Source organism: Mesoplodon mirus (assembly GCF_964341445.2).
Source record: "Mesoplodon mirus genome assembly, chromosome: 14".
Classification (NCBI taxonomy): Eukaryota; Metazoa; Chordata; class Mammalia; order Artiodactyla; family Ziphiidae; genus Mesoplodon; species Mesoplodon mirus.
Genome location: NC_138990.1, coordinates 49,145,327 through 49,162,725, shown reverse-complemented (window position 1 = coordinate 49,162,725; position 17,399 = coordinate 49,145,327). Strand labels below are relative to the sequence as shown.

General features: G+C 46.6%; 1 protein-coding gene across 1 annotated transcript in view; it reads left to right on the top strand.

Annotated features, from left to right (window-relative positions):
* The window catches only part of CAPN13 (calpain 13), a gene marked incomplete at its 3' end in the record, with an annotated part of 111,741 nt that overhangs the window by 5,883 nt on the left and 88,459 nt on the right, over positions 1-17,399 (top strand). Inside the window, 6 exon segments of the mRNA XM_082642391.1 lie at positions 2,798-2,876; positions 3,964-4,079; positions 9,253-9,261; positions 9,265-9,386; positions 15,616-15,790; positions 16,697-16,771. Coding sequence (XP_082498517.1) covers positions 2,798-2,876; positions 3,964-4,079; positions 9,253-9,261; positions 9,265-9,386; positions 15,616-15,790; positions 16,697-16,771 — 576 coding nt within the window.

Here is a 17,399-nt window from a genome sequence, read left to right as displayed (position 1 = left end):
AAGCCCAGAGTGAGGAAGGAACAGGCAGCTCAGGACAGGAGATAAAAAATGCTAGTTTGATGCCTAACTTTTATGTACACGATTCTAGTGTTTGCCCATAAATTTGATGTTGACAATTGATTTTTTATTTGAAATAATTATCCTTAATTTTCATAAATTAAAGTATCTTTCTATTCCTAATTAACTAAAATTTTGGTTTTTTTCATTTTCGATTTTGTTATTTTGGTAAATCAGAGAAAGTTGTGCATTTATCAAATGCCTTCAAGGCATTTATTGGAAAGATAGCAATTGTTTCTCCTTTGGCCCATGTAAATGGTATTTTATACTATTAGATATCCTGATAGGAAACCATCCTGGCATCCTGCATTTCTATGGCAAACCCTACTTAATGGTAGTGGGTTAGTCGTATAATTTATTGTTGATTCATTTGCCGGGTATTTATTTCAGTATATTTCCATAAATGAAATCAGTCTGTGATGTGATGTGTGTGTGTGTGTGTGTGTGTGTGTGTGTGTTTCTTTCTCTCAGGTTGCGCATCCAGGCTGTGCTGACTTCTTAAAATAAATGGTGGCAGGATTCTTTCTTTTTTTAAACACTGAAACTGTAAGCGACACAGGAATTATTTCCTGAAAGTTTGAGAGAACTCAGCAAGAAAATTTTGAGTACTTAGAAGCCTTGACAGAGATAATAGGGATATATTCTTTGATCATTTAAAAATACTGTTTCAAGGTTATTGATTTTCAGGTTATTTATCAACTTGGATCATTTTGGCCATGTTAATTCTTGTCAGAAAATCATCAGAATGCTTAAACTGATTAGTATAGAATTTTACATCATGTTTTTATACTGCTAAAACCTCCTTTCTATTTCTAATTTTATTTGAGTTTCTCTAGCATATTAGCCAAAGGTTGGGTCTAAGTAAACCTTCTCCCCAAATACAATGTATTCAATATTTGCTTTATTGATCTTGCTGTGTTTCTATTTTGTAATTCACCAGTTGTTCTGTTTATCATTTCCTTCCGCCTATGTTTGTGAGGCTCTTTTTTTCTTTCTAATATCTAAAAGTTGACTGTGTAATCCACGTTTTTATTCTCTCTCGTTTTATAATGAATGCCTTTGAGATGCTGGGTTTATCCATGAGTGTGGTCTTTTTAATTTTGCAAATATTACAGAAACAGGGAATCAATACTTATTGAACAGGTCCCTTGTCTGATGCTACACTAAGTATTTCACATCCTTCTTCATTTGTAAAATGTGAAGACTCCTGCTTTGCAACTCTGTCGGGAGACCACTGTGAATGAAGCATCTAGTCCTCGGCGAGGGTTTGGTAACAGCAGCCAGGGCACCAATGGCTTTCTCATTTGACTCCCATTTTACATATGAAGAAACTGAGGTTCAGCAAAGGAAAGAAGGTTGCTCAAGGTCACCCAGGGAACAAAGCAGGCAGGATTCCACACCAGGCTCGGTTCAATCACTCTCAGCACACCTACCCCTCCTCTGCCCATCATGGGGGTAAACCAGGGGTAAACGACGAAAAAGCTGCAGATGTGCTGGGTCTAGAAAGCTGAGCCACACTGTCTTTTTTACCCCAACCAAAACCCTGATGGCCTCCACCCTCTTCTTTAATTCCTGAGTGGAGGATCTCCAGCTAGCCTCCACTGAGACCTTGAGTTCCCTTTTCCAGTAGAAGGTGAGGGGACAGCTAAAGCCACTGAAGTGCCCCAAGTTGCTGTGACACTGGGAGAGTTGCTCCCTCCAGGGCCCTGCGGAGAGCTGTCCTTCCTGCTGGTGTTGGGAGAGACCCCAGGTTCTGAGCAGCCAAGGGTAGGGCACAGGGTCAGCTGGATGCCTCCATCGCAAGGGCCTGGGCCTGAGCGCCCTGCCCTGGCCATCAGAGAGGGCTGGTTATGTGCAGAGAAGATGGTGGGAGGAGGCCTGGTGAGGTGGGCTGGCTGACTGTTTGCAGACACGCACACCTTTGTTTGCCCCTTGGCGGCTCCACCAGGAAACCGGCGGGCAGTATACGAAGGGCTGACAGGTCTCACAAGATACAGGACTCCACACGTTCATGGCTGTTGAGTAGATGACTCTACTTTGCCGCCCTGCTCTCTGGGGACTTATTTGTCAATGTGAAAAGAAATGATACAGGAACAGTTACCAAATTATACAGATCCACACAGTGGAAATCCAGGAAGAGATGCACAGGGAGGATGCTCAGGATAATCCTGTGGGCTCCTGGTAGCAGGAAAACCTAGAGGCTGCTTGGGGCCTTCCAGAATCAGTCTGTGTGTTAGCCAGGGAGAGGACAAAGACCTGAATAATGCACATCCTCTGTCCTGTACAGCACATGGCTGCACTTGAACCTGGAGCTCAGAATGTCTACACTGACTTCTGAGAGATGACATTTCACAAGGAAAGCGTGGTTATGCTTATAAAAGTTTCCTCTAATAAAGGCATCCTATTCTTTTTTGGTTGTTTATAAACTCCTAATGAAACAGTGCTGTTGGTTTCAGGATGGCTGGTACCATGATGTAAGGATCCTGAGTCCTTATCTCTTGGCACAGATTGCTTATGCCTTTATTGCCTATTTGGTCAGTTACATACACACCCTTTTGACATCTGCCTTGCTGTTGGCAATAAAACCTGAAGAATGAGGGCAGTTTCCTAGCTCAGATTTTAAACAGCTGTCTAAGAAGTAACCTCTACCCCTCAAAGACAAGGGGAGTGATGTCTCGGGTAGCACACTGGGAGACAGAGGAATGAAGGATGCTCATGGCTTTTCTCCCTCTTTTCTAAGGATTTACTGAAGGGTAATTCAAAGCCTCACTTCATCCTGGAAGGCGTGAGCAGTTTCGACATCCAACAGGGGGAGGCAGGTAAGAACTCAGCCTCTTCCTTTCCAGCCCTGGGTTGACGCAGGCTGCCCAAAGTCAGCCTCAGAGTAGGGGGGGTCAAGAGCAGTGCCCACCCAGACCCACAGAATGCTGCCACATCTTCTGAGGAGGCAAGGCTGGCACCCTCGGTGTTGCTGTGGATGGGCTATTCACGCCCAGACCCTCAGCCTGGAAGTCGGCTCAGCAGCGGGTGTGCAGAGCCCTTTGGGGAGAGCAGTTATCAAAGAAAAGGAGCAAATAGACACAGAGTTTAATCTGAGCACTGAGTAGAGAGAAGCATCAGGGAAGCAAACGTTAATTGAACTTCTGCAAGGCTGTGCTAGATACTTTGTATGTGCTATTTCGGTAAAACCATTACTCGCATCACCACCTCTACCCCATCACCACCTCTACCCCCATCACTCCCATCACCACCCCCACCCCCATCACTCCCATCACCACCTCTACCCCTGTCACTCCCATCACCACCACCACCACCACCTCTACCCCCATCACTCCCATCACCACCACCCCGTCACTACTCCACCCCATCACCACCTCTACCCCCATCACTCCCATCACCACCACCCCGTCACTACTCCACCCCATCACCACCTCTACCCCCATCACTCCCATCACCACCACCACCACCCCATCACCACCCCCACCCCATCACTCCCATCACCACCACCACCCCATCACCACCTCCACCCCCATCACTTCCATCACCACCTCTACCCCATCACCACCCCCACCCCCATCACTCCCATCACCACCACCACCACCCCATAACTACTCCACCCCATCACCACCTCCACCCCATCACTCCCATCACCACCATCACCACCTCTACCCCATCACCACCTCTACCCCCATCACCCCTTTCACCACTACCACTATCTCCATAACCACTACCACCACCTTCTCTATTTTGTTTGGAACTGAACCCAGTGAATCTTTCTTCCAGTTCTCCTCTCTCAGACAGAAAAAAATGCATTATTCAGAAGGAGGTATGCTGACTCTGTGCAGTACTTGGGATGGGGCTTCCAGTTGTGTTCAGTCAGCTCTCATGGCTTATGTCCCCTCCCAGGAGATTGCTGGTTCCTGGCAGCACTGGGCTCCTTGACACAGAACCCACAGCATCTGCAGAAGATCCTAATGGACCAAAGCTTTTCATACCAATATGCAGGGATTTTCCATTTTCCGGTAAGTGTGCTGCTGGGATGCTCCTTAAATGGGATTCTCTGTGAGCACAGAAAGGTGACCGTCGTGAAAGTTCTGTTGGTCTGGCAGCCCGAGATGTGGAAAAGACACTTATGTGTTAGTTACTCTGTGTTGGCTCGTGATCTGACGACACATAGGGAGGATGAGAGTTTAAGTGTTTTCATGTAAATATAAAGAATGGCAGAAACAATCAGCAAAAAAGAGTCAGTCATCAAGAACCCTGTACGTCATTGAGATTTTGTCTGTCTATTCCTGTGCCATGTCTTGTTATTTTGATTACAGTAGTTTTAGAATGAGTTGTAATATCTGGTGGCATAGGTTCTCCTTCATTATTCATTATGCTTGCCTCAAAAATATTTTATCTTGGTGATTCTTGCACATTTATTCTTCTATGAGAACTTTTAAATCATTGTGTCTACTTAAAAAGAAAAGCCACTGTGATGCAGAATAGAGCAGCATTAAATTTATGTATTAATTTGGAAAAATCAAACTTTTATTATTGTAGTTATTCCTTTCCAAAAAGACAGTATATCTTTCCATTTATTTGGAACTAGTTTTATGCCCTTCAGTAAAATGTTATAGTTATGTTTTGATATTCATGCTATACCCTTCTTGGTAAATGTATTCTCAGATATTTTATGAGTTTGTAGCTAATATGAATGATTTTTCTAACTAGACGTTGCTAAAAAGAGGAAAGCTATTCCTTGTTTTACATTAAGTTGTATCTAGCCACCTTACCCAATTCTTTTATTAGTTCTAATTTTTTTCTTTAGTAGTGTCAGGATTTTTTTTTTAGTTATCTAATATTATCCACAAAGATAATTTTGTCTCTTCTTTTAATATTTATAGAGCTTATTTTGCTCTTTTGCCTTGTTGCATTAACTAGAAGGTTGCAATTTTGAATAAGAGTGACGAGTAAAATCCTGCTGTCTCTTGGTTTTAGTGACATACTTTCCTGGTTTGTCATTCTTTTAATCCACTGTTAGATTAAATTTGCTAAAAATTTTATTAGAATTTTTACATCTATATCACATTTAGAATTGGCTTCCCATTGTTTGTTGTTTTTACTATGGAGTTATGCTTGCCTTTTAATATGAACCTATTGAGATTTACTTTGTTCTGAAATAATTTGTGTAATGGCTGTTAATCATTGATTATCTGTTCTTTAAAAGTAAAATAGGCAAAAGTTAAATCATCTGGACCTATCTCCTTTTTAAATATGATTTCTTAAACTCTTCTGACATGTTCAATAGCTGTTGATCTGCTTGGGCCTCTTATTTCTTCTAGAGTTAATTCTTGAAATTTATATTCTGCCAAGAGAACCAACTGTTTCTTCTGTAGTTCCAAATTTATTGCCTCAAAGTTGCTTATATAATTCTCTGAAAATTTATTTTATTTCTTCTAATGTGTGATTAAGTCAACTTTATTAATCCCTAAACTATATTTTTATTTTTCCTTTTTTCTTAATCCAGCTCTTCTTAATCCAACCAATCTACTGTATTGGTTTTTGAATGACTCAACTTTCAATTTTCATTGTTCTTTCTATTCTTTTTCTTTTAGGATTTTGATTTCCATATAATTAATTTCAATTTATTTTTATTAATTCCCATTTACTTTCTCTAGGTCAATTTTATTGGTTTTTTGTTTTCTGAAACTATACACTTAATATTCTTTCTTTTTTTCTTCATGATAAAAGATTTAAGACTAAAATTTTCCTTCTCAGATCTTATCTGTATCCATCGGTTTTAATATCAAATGTCTTTTATTAATTTTAAGTTAATATGTTTTTAGGTTTTTTTATGATGTTTTTAGTTTTGATTAAATTTTAATAGGGGATCATCTCTTGGTTGTAGAGTTTTAGACTTATTAGATTATGATCAGAGAATATAATTCATAAACTCTCACATTTGGGGAAATTATTAAAGTTTTATTCATGGCCAGGTCCACAACAGTTTTTATAGATGCTTCATGGACATATGAGAAGAGTATATATTATTGATGATAATATATCCATGATACATGGAATCAAGCTGTCTGATTTGCAGATTGTATAATCTGCAATTCTCTCTTCTATCTTGGCTTATTTTTTGTCTATTTGATTTGTCATATTCTAAAAGAAGTGAGTTAAAGTTCTTCCCCAAAGTTATAGTTTGGAGGGTCCCTCATGTTCTGGCTTTATACTTTTCCTGCTATATTCTTTGGTGACCAAATATTTATGTTCTTGCTCTCCGGTTGTTGCAATAAAGCTTACACAGTATCCCTCTTTGCTATATTTAATTCTTCTGAACTTGAATTCCTCTTTATCTGATATTCACATTGCTACTCCAGCTTCCTGTTACTTACATTTCCCTATTATATCGTTGCTCATCCTTTCACTATCAATTTCATTTTCACTACCTTACCAGTGTATTTCTTGTCCAAAGCATATTCAAAACTCATTACTCACCACTGTTTCTTTCAGCCTTCATTTCCTCTTAAGATTTTTGTTCTAATTTCATCCACATTTGGTAGAAGTAGTTCCTTGAATAGTTTCCTCAGATTACATGAGTATTTCTCATTTGCTCTTACTTAAGAACAATATTTCGGTTGGGTTTAGGATTTTTGGATTACATTCCTTTTCCTCAAGAATCTGTAAACATTTCTCCATTGTCTTGTACCTTCCCCAGTGTTGCAGAAGAAAAATCCAATGCTAATCTATTCTCTTGACCTTGTATGCAACATATTCTCTCAAATTGCAAGTTTATATGAGGCGATTTCTCTCCTTGGTTCAGAAATTTCTCTAGAAATGTCCAGATGCGTGAATTCCAGGCAAGATTCATCTTGCCTGGAATTCAGTGAGCACTTTCGTTCTGAAGACCTGCCTCCCTTTTCTGCTCAGCTGTTTCCCTCCATTTTTTTCTGGGTGTCCTCCTTTATCCTGTTCTCTCTTCCTGAAGTCCAATTAGCATGCTAGGTCTTCTAACAAGCTCCCAGATGATGCTGATGTTGCTGGTCCAAGGGTCACACTGAGGAGTTAGCCAGAGGGTGCAATGTTTAGCTGTGTCTGGGCTCACCTCAGGGGTGCAAGTGTTGGTGGGGTGACAGGCAGTTAGGACAAACTGAGGCCCAGGCTGGACATGCTTTGCCCTTCTGGGTGGTGAGGATAGTCCCACAGTTCCCCAGAAATAGCTACAAGTGCTGAACTCTGTACATCTCATCATTCTGAGCTTGGGCACTCTTCTCTGGAAAGGGCCCAGTGCCTGGGCAACTTGCATGCTTTGCCCAAAACACTTCTGGTTTCCCTCAGACACTTGGGTACTGGCTAAATGGCACCAGCCAGCTTCTTGAAGGGTGCAGACATTATCCAGGTGCCAGCCCTCCTCACCCAGAGCAGTGAACCCGGAAACACTGATGGGTGGCCTCATTCTTGATCACCAGTCAGGCCATTTTCATCCTTTTTGGGAACGATGATCTTATCTGAGGTTCCCTTTGTATAGGGAGAACAAGTCTGGTCAGCATTACTGGTGTGGGAAGAACTTTAACTCACTTCTTTTAGAATATGACAAATCAAATAGACAAAGGATGAGCAACAAGGGGATCTCGTTCAAGCCAGGACTCACTCGTTCTTTATGGCCTACTGTGTGCCAGGCACTACTCTAAGTGCTGAATGAAAAGCCTATCGAAAAACAGTTCTTACTTTCAAAACTGTGATCTCACCTACACACACTCATCTGATCCCATCACAGTAGGAGGTAGCTCTTACTCTTACCACCATGTGACAGATAAGGAAACTGAATCACAGAGAATTAAGTGTCTTATCCAATATCTATTGCTCAGGACAAAAAAACAAAACCAGGACTGGAGCACGGTTCCACTGACTGGATACCACTTACTACACTTTGCTATCCAATTAAACCCCAAATCCAGATGGGTCTGTCCTTCTAGTGTCCTCCTTCAAGGAGCTAGAGTTAGCTTCCTTGATGCTTCAGACAGCTTTCACGATCTCACTGTAATAGCATCCCTGTTGGCTCCCAGCCTCACCCTCCTGTGCATCTTACTGCAGTAGGGATGCAGATCCACAGCTGGGGCAACACCAGCTCCGGTGCACTGGTTCAGTAAAGACTGCGAGGACATCTTCTTTGTCTTGTCTCCACTGACATCTCTGTCTTGGTCTCCCTCCCTGCTTCGAAAGTGCATCCTCATCTGTATGCAAAAGCCCAACATCTGGGACATCCAGCTGTGGGCAAGGCTCCCTGTCACCACCGAGCAGATGATGGATTGCATCCCCCCAGCTTTACTCCAAGCCCAACTATCGGAGGCTTGCCTGAGTCTTGTCAAGACTCAGGCCTGAAGCCAGAAGCCCTGTTGCTGATCCAGAGACCAGCAAACCAATCCAAAAAGCTGACTTTGTTATGAATTATCCTCATTTGGCAATGCCCCCGGGTGAACCATTAAGAGTTGGATGCTGAAGATTAAGCCACTCTGTTTTGGAGAGGAGCATCTGGTTCATTTGCGCGCTTAGCAGCAACAGTGCCAGCCCGCTTCATGGCCGCTGCTCTGCTGCCAGGGACAGCTGGACGTGAGGAGAGGAGGGCCAGGGTGAGGCTGTGACCGCTCAGTCCTCCCCAGCAACCTCACCGTTCGGCCCCCAGGCTTCCGCCCACACTGTCGCCGCCGCCTCTGGGATGCCTTCCCTGCACCTCGCCACCTGCTGGAATCCTGCCTCCTCTCTCAAGCCTTCAGCTCCCTACAGGCTCTCCTTCCCCATCACAACACTCTATGCCTCTCATTCTCCTTTGCTATTCAGCATCTGCTCCCCCTACTGCCGTTTTGTATACAAGATGTACCTGGAGAGTCTTCAGTGTGCCTGAATCTCACAAAGGACTTGCCAAAGTGAGGCAGGAGTTAGCCACAAAGTCCAGCTGGAGCCCAAGACTCCTTCGTCCCTGCTGTATTTTCCTTGATTAACTTGATCTGTGACTCACCTGTCCGTGGAGATGACAGTCCGGTCCCCTGTCCGCCAACCTGGGCTGGGATTTTGGTCTGGATAGACTTCCTTGTTGCACCGTGGTGGTTAAGTGGCGATGGTGGTTATCTTTTGGCCTGGGTTGGGGGGCCAGCACCTCCCTCCTGCCCCAACTCTACTAAGGCATATATTCCTCTCTCTCTCCTCCAGTTCTGGCAGTGAGGCCAGTGGGTGGAAGTGGTGATTGACGATCGCCTACCGGTCCTGAGCAATGAGTACTTCTTTGTTAATCCTCGCAACAAACAAGAGTTTTGGCCGAGCCTGCTGGAGAAAGCCTACGCCAAGTAAGGACGGGCCCGTCCCCCTGCCCAGGACCTGGATGCTGGCCCTGCCTGCCCAGCCACTTGCCCTGACTGATGCTCCCCACCAGCCAACGCTAAGACTTTTGGCAGCTCTGCTCAATGCGAGCGATGCCCCTGGGAGCTTCAGAGCCTTTGCCACCTCTCTGGGCATCCTCTATAAATGATCACTGTGCACAAGGCTCAGTCGGAGCCAGAGGAGGGACCCAGAGACACATGGCGAGGGGTGGGCAGGGCAGAGCTGGACAGAGATAGGCACTGACAACGGTATTATTGTAAGGGCTGGTGTCTGGGCCCAAATGAAATGTAGTATCATGTTCAAAGTCCGCTGAGAGGGGCAGAGGAGAGAGACAGCAGTTCTGACTCACAGGGACTCAGCTGGGACTGCACAGGGGAGGTGGCGTTGAGCGAGGCCTTGAAGGATGGGTAGGATTTCAGAAGAGAGAGAGGAGATACGAGGGGGGAGTGATTTGAGCAGTGACCCGGCGGGACACTTGGGGACCTGGTGTGGCTACCGTGAGATTGCATTTATGACTGGGGGCAGGGCGGGAGCTGCTTATTATTATATGGTCCAAACACCAGGAGTCAGGGACTACCTTCTGGTGTTAACAAGCTCGAGGACTTATAAACTCCCCAAGTCACCTGTTTCACTTAGACAATTTGGGTTGCTTGTATTCAACAGATGTGTATGGTGCATTTAATCATAGTCCAGGCACTGTGCCGGGCACTGGAAGAGACGCTCACGCTGGCTTAGATGGGGTGTGCAAGAGTATGTGTGTGTGTAAGAGGTCGCTGTCATCAAGACCCACACAAGTGAGGGACACATCAGAGCTGGAAATCAATGCTAGGAGACAAAAGGTCAGGGGACCACACATTTCAGGAGAAAAATGAATAGTGGAGAGTGTCCTGGAATCAGGTTCCCCAAAGATCTTCCTAACCAATGCCTCATAATGACAAATAGGGAAGCCAAGGCTCTGAATAATGATGTGATGGCAGGTGTAAGCGATTAACCTGAGTCTACTGAGGTTTTTGGTCGTTTGATCAGGTGACATCATTTGGCAAGACTGAAGACCCTGCCGCATCCAATCCCAGGCCCTGAGGAGTGGTTACGACCCCACAGACTGCCCCAGCCCTTGTCCTTCTGGAGGCACATCTCAAGGGCTCTTTTTGTGCGTTCTTTCTTTTGAGCCAGCTTGTGCAAAACTAAAGCTGTTGCTCGTTTCCAGTGTCAGGAAGAGCTGGTCGTTAGCATTTGAGAATGAAGCCCAGAAAACAGGCGAGGTGGATGAAGCAATCCATATGTTTGGGGAGGTTAATTCACTTCTAAGCTACTTACGCAAACACTGCCATTATCTTTCCGGGGTGGATTCAGTGCTCACCGCTCCAGGGCCTCTTTTTTTTTCCTTATTGAAAGGGGGGAGCATGGCAGTTCACTTGGAGAATTAGAAAGCTCGCAGATGAAATGATGACTTTGACCCGATTTTGTTAACAGCTGACCTAAAGCAATCATTCAGCTTGAAAAGAAATGGGAAACTGGACCCAGAATCCACATTCCACTGCCTGAAGAAATCTAGTGCAGGAGAAGATGTTTCAAACTCCAAAGCTATTTAAAAGCTTTTCCCTCCATCCAAAGAAGAGGGTTATAGAATGCAGGAGGAAATCAAATAGAATTATAGCACATCAGAGCTAGACGGAGCCTCTGTCAGCATCAAACCCTACCTTCTTTGAAAGATGAGGAAACTGAGGTTCAGGGTGGGGGCGGTGAAATGACTTGCCCAAGGTCACACCGTGTTTGAGGCCAAGCTGGGATCAGGTCTGTCCTCCCCAGTCACGTGCTTTTCCATCACTTCTTGATACTATCAGTCCTAGAGGAAAATGATTTGTCTTTTTGCTGCTTTGGAACTCAGTGTCTGGCACAGAGGGACCACGGCGCAAGCATAGAGAACCCACCTGTCCAGGTGGAGATGGTCCTCTTTCCCTCCAGGGGTGTAGGCAATACTGAGTGAACACGTGGATCCCAAACTTTCAACCATTCTTGCAGCTGGGGAGTCAGAAATGAATTGGTCAAGTGAGTCAGATGTGGAGGGGAAAAAAATCTTTGTTGGCAGGGGTTTTTCCCCCAGAGGTCATAAAATAGGAGAGTGGGAGACAAGACCTTGTAAGCTGCCTAGCATCCTTTCGGAAATCTCTGTGGCTCAGAATTATAGCCTTTCAGCATCCTTTTTGGATCCCGATTTGACATCTGAATTCTTCCCTCTCTCATATCATTGCCAGGCATGTAGACATTTCCCCAAAATGAGGCTGAAGCCGAGGGGTGAGAACAAGGCTTTCTCAGAATTCCTGGGTTCAGGTGACACGCGTAGTGACAGGTGTGGCGAACACAGTGCTCTCCCTCTTTCCCTCCCTTTCTATTTCCTGGCAGCAAAGGGAGCTAAGAAGAGTTGACTTGTCCCTGAAGCATGAGCAGGATCTGTGAGCTCGTGTTTGTAAAGCAGAGAGGGAGAGGAGAGCTCGTTGTCTAAACACCCAGCTGCTGCTGGGACAGGCTTCATGGGCATCGAGGAGACACAGCAAGAGAAGGCTGTGGAAGACACCGAGGCGGGCACTGGCCATGGGTCCCTCCCCTTGCATTGGGTGTCTCTGTGGTGACTGCAGAGAGTGGGAGGTGCATGATGTCAGACCATCAGAAGAGGCCCGTGGACACTGAGGCAGCGGCCCTGACTTAACGGGGCAGAACCAACAGCTGCTTTCCTGGTGTGGCTCCAGTGAAGCTCTATTGGAAGCCAGAAGGGGGTGTGGCAACATGGAGGTCATGCTGGTGGGCTCTGGAATGGGTTCCAGACCCCTAGTCTTGGTGATCTTCCAGCACCCTCAGCAAAGCCCTCTTAATCTAGGACCCAGAGCCAGAAAACATGTGGAAAATCAAGTGAGTCAGACGCTGAGACCTACCTAGGCACGATCCATCGATCCATTGAAGCTTTGCAGTTGACTAAAAACACTGCAGAGATAAGAGTCTAATACCAGACGACCCTGGTCAGAGAGAGGGAGAGACAGAAAGATAAGATTTACAATCAGCTTAATAACAAGTTGAGATCCATCTGCCACCTGGTTCCTGTAGAATGGCCCTTGGGTTCTGTGGATCCTTTGCTTTCATTAACATAAGACTCTCTAAGCCATCCATGGTGTTTGTGCCTGGGACAGTGTCCTGCTGAGAGTGGCTGCTTGATCTGTATTTGCTGAAGTGAGTTTATGTGAATTCTGGGGGACCCCAGGAGGAGAGAACTGCAGAGGTGGAAGTATGGTGAGAGAGGGGTGTCTGAGGGGCCCCAGAGCCGATCCAGGTGAAGGGCCGAGGACCAGGAGGGGTCTTGTCCGAGGCCTCGGGCCCCAGTAGAGGCCACAGCAGGGTGGATGCACGCCTGACCCCCACGTGGTTTTGCATCACCAGAAAGCAAGCCACAGCTGGAGCTTTCCTGCGGCTACCGACCTGTATGGGGCTTGGCCTCTGCTTCCCCGTCAGGGACAGGAAAGCTTAGGTCCCAGCCGGAGGCCCGAGTGACCAGGCAGTGTGGGAACCTGCCCACTGGACAGCTTTGACACCAAGAGGCGGGGTCTCCTGCCTGGCCTGGCTCAGCTCCATGCTGTTGTGGGTTTGCCCTGCCTATATTTTAGGAGCCCATGGGAACCTTTCCAGTTCACCCCATCGACAGGAACTTGAGTTCTCAGAACAAATCTGACCTCATCGGGCCCCTGCTTCAGTGGTTCTCCTTGTGAGTGATCAATCCGCCCTCTCTCCCGGGAATACCAGTCAGTCCACCATCAACCCCACTCCACCACGCTCTTCTGGCTCCGGAGCCTACCTGATGTGATTCTTCCTCCCCAGAATGACCATCCCACTGTCCAGACCTGGATAAAACTCAGTTCAGAGTTGTGCCCCCTCTCAGAAGCCTTCCCGGGACCCGCAGTTACTTCCTCTCTGTTCCAAGGTGATCCACGCGCTCTCACAGCAAATAGACACCCAAGGAAGGCAAAGCAACCCAACGTGTCCTTCTAAGGGGAGAACATGTGGGTGGTGAGTGCTGCTGTGGAGGGGTGGATGAGTTTGACGGTAGAAGCAGGTGAGCATGGACTTGCTGTCCTGATCGTGCTCATAGCAAGCACACCTCCACAAGCCAGACCCTCTCCACGTGCTGTGCGTGCTTCACCTGGCAGCACGACCACAATAGCCCATTCTCCAGAGGAGCAAAGGGGGCCTTTGCCTCCCGCCTGAGAGGAGAGCTCATGAGAGGGGAGGCCAGCAGTTGGGCTGAGCAGATTGGCTCTTGAATCTGGAGACTATCTGCCTCTCTAGTAGGTGACTGGGGGAGAATTGGGAGGGGGGCAAGATAGGGCAATAAGACAGGGCATTTCTCAGGGTGTGGGTCCAGAAGCAGAAACCCCATGGGAGGATGGGAAGAGGCATTTTAAAAAATATTTATTATTTTTAAAATTTATTTGGCTGAGCCGGATCTTAGTTGTGGCACTCAGGATCTTTAGTTGCTGCATGCGGACTCTTCATTGTGGCACACGGGATCTCTTAGTTGCGGCATATGGGATCTTTAGTTGTGGCATGCGGGCTCTTACTTGGAGCATGCGGGACCTAGTTCCCTGACCAGGGATCGAAGCCGGGCCCCCTGCATTGGGAGCATGGAGTCTTAACCACTGGACCACCAGGGAAGTCCCGGAAGAGGCATTTGGAGAACAGGTCTGAGAGTTCTAGGTGGTTTGCTTTGGGGGTGTGTTATGTAAGCCTCACGCTCACCTGTGTTACCTTCAGTGACATCACCTCCCTGGTGATTCTGGGGGGAGTGGGTTAGTTCTGAGGATGGGAATGGGGATTCTGGGTCAAGCTTCGCACAGAGTAAGAATAGAGGCTGCTTATGGCCACAGTGAGCATCACAATTGTTGACTGTGGGCTCTTGGAGGGCAGGAACAGGGTCTCATCCATCTTTGAACGCTCAGTGCCTAGCAAGGTACCCTGCACACAGCCAGTACTTACCACTGTTGTTAAACAGGAAACAGTGGATCCTTTTTTTTTTTTTAACATCTTTATTGGAGTATAATTGCTTTATAATGGTGTGTTAGTTTCTGCTTTATAACAAAGTGAATCAGTTACACATATACATATGTCCCCATATCTCTTCCCTCTTGCGTCTCCCTCCCTCCCACCCTCCCTATCCCACCCCTCTAGGTGGTCACAAACCACCGAGCTGATCTCCCTGTGCTATGCGGCTGCTTCCCCCTAGCTATCTATTTTACATTTGGTAGTGTATATATGTCCATGCCACTCTCTCACTTTGTCCCAGCTTACCCTTCCCCCTCCCCATATCCTCAAGTCCATTCTCTAGTAGGTCTGCGTCTTTATTCCCATCTTGCCCCTAGGTTCTTCATGACCAATTTTTTTTTTTTAGATTCCATATATATATGTTAGCCTACGGTATTTATTTTTCTCTTTCTGACTTACTTCACTCTGTATGACAGACTCTAGGTCCATCCACCTCACTACAAATAACTCAATTTCGTTTCTTTTTATGGCTGAGTAATATTCCATTGTATATATGCGCCATATCTTCTTTATCCATTCAACTGTTGATGGACACTTAGGTTGGTTCCCTGTCCTGGCTATTATAAATAGAGCTGCAATGAACATTTTGGTACATGACCCTTTTTGAATTATGGTTTTCTCAGGGTATATGCCCACTAGTGGGGTTGCTAGGTCATATGGTAGTTCTATTTGTAGTTTTTTAAGGAACCTCCACACTGAAACAGTGGATCCTTATCATAATAATAGCCAATCGTTATTAAAGGCTTCCCATGTGCCAGGCACTACGTTAAGCCCAGCCCTAGGAGGTTAAGTAACTTGTCTAGGTGAAGCAGCTAAATATCTGGTGAGACTGGGATTCAACCCTTGGCCTGTGGCTCCAGCACCTGCATTCCTAAGCTCTATACAATACTGCCACCTGTGGGGCTCCCCAGGCCCAGGAGACCAGGAGAAGGAAGCAGTAATGGTGACACATCGCTAGATTCTTTAACCAGGAGAACAGAAGGTGGGCAGGTTGCCATAGCCCAGGGGTGATTGGGAAGTCCTGGGAAATATACAGAGGTCCGGGTACAACCTCCCTTTCTGGGGGCACCAAAGGCACCACAGGGGTTGATCTGCCTTTATCCCTCCCAGGTTTCATGGGTCCTGTGTCAACCTGCACTATGGCTACCTCCCTGATGCCCTGGTGGACCTCACAGGAGGGGTGGTCACCCACATCAGCCTGCATTCCTCCTCGTCTGACCTGATGACAATGGTGAAGATGGTAGCTGAGGCAGGCTCCCTGATGACCTGCAGCACCCTGGCCAGGGTGAGTAGACCAGGAATCTCGCTGCACTGGTTTGAGCCTTTCCTCACCCAGGAGTGTTCAGCTAGTGACCCTCATGGAGCACTGATACTGTGCTTTACCGACACCACTTCATTTAATCCTCACAATAGCCCTCCATCTGAAATAGGGATTGCAGAATTCACTTACAGAAGAAGAAATGGGCTCAGAGAGACTAAGTAAAATGCTTACCACCACACAGCCAGTGAGTGGCTGAGCAGGGGTTCAAATGCTGTTGTCTGATACTGAAGCCTTTGCCTAGTGCTTCCCTATGACCGGAAGCAGCGGGGTCCAGAGTGATCGGGGGGCCCTTTGATTCTCACTGGCTTTAAAGGCAGCATCCCAAAGGCAGAGTGCCCCATTCTGAGAAGCCTGAATGACCCTCCAAATTATTTGGGTCTGTTCTGAGACAGCCAACACCGTATCCCTGAGGACACTTCCTTCACTCTTTAACCATGTGGGCTTTGAGTCACACACCCCTAGTCTGAAATGCCACATGAAACCAGAATGCACTTTAAACCCCAATTCCTCATAGCTTGGAGGTGGTAGGTCTTCCCAACTCCCACAGAATGCCCAGAAGTTATGTCTTGTGTTGTGTCTCATTGATAGCAAATAATTGAAGAAGCCAGCAGCCCACGTCCTCAGGACTTGGTGGCCTTCTGTCTGTCATGGGTGGTCTCCTGAGGTGTGAAATGCTGGGGCCTCAAGCACCCTACAGCCTTCAGACTCTGCCTCTCTAGAAAAGAAATCCAGGAACACATGCCATTCCAACGTGAGTCAGTGGGATGCTTTTCATCTGGCCACAGCCCAGCTGCTGATTGAATAGTGCTTTTCTATCTTTTTGAAGAATGTGTGAATGTTTAACACTTGGTCTGCTTTCCTCCTTTGAAGCTGACACATGAGTCCACGAGGATGGCAAACGGGCTGGTGAGTCGGCATGCCTACACAGTGACTGGCGCTGAGCAGGTAGGGCTCCCCGTGAACACGGTGCCCCAGGGTTCTTGCTCCCCTACACAAGAGTCAGAATCACTTGCCTCGGGGAGCCCAACAAGCTGAAACAAGTAGTGATCACCCCTGCCTCCACCATGGCCAGGCCCATCACGGACAACCTCATTCCCTCTCTTCATCCAGAAGTTCTGGTGCCCAGTATACTCATCCCCCAGGGACCCACCAAAAATCTTACTATCCTTGAATGGCCTCAGACAGGCAGAGTGTCTAACTGGGCTGGGGGATTAGCCCAAAAAGAAAGCAGAATTAACTACCCAATTGACTTTGGAGGAAATTTTGCCCCGAAAGGGTTTTATTTGTTACGTACCAACTGAACTGCTCTGACAAAGACACTCGAAAATGCAGGGGCTCAAACAAGATCAAGTTCACTTCTCAGCTAGGCAGGTGATTCCAGAGCTGGTAGCTGGCTCTGCCATCTGCAACATGGGGCTTCTATCTGTGAGCCCAGGACAGCTGCCTCAGGTCCCCTCATTTCCCAGCCAGGAGAGGAGAAAGAGGCTGGGGACACTTATACATCCCTAAGGAAGGCACGTATCAGTAAAGGCACACACCATTTCCTCTCAGATCCCATGAGTCTGGAACTAGT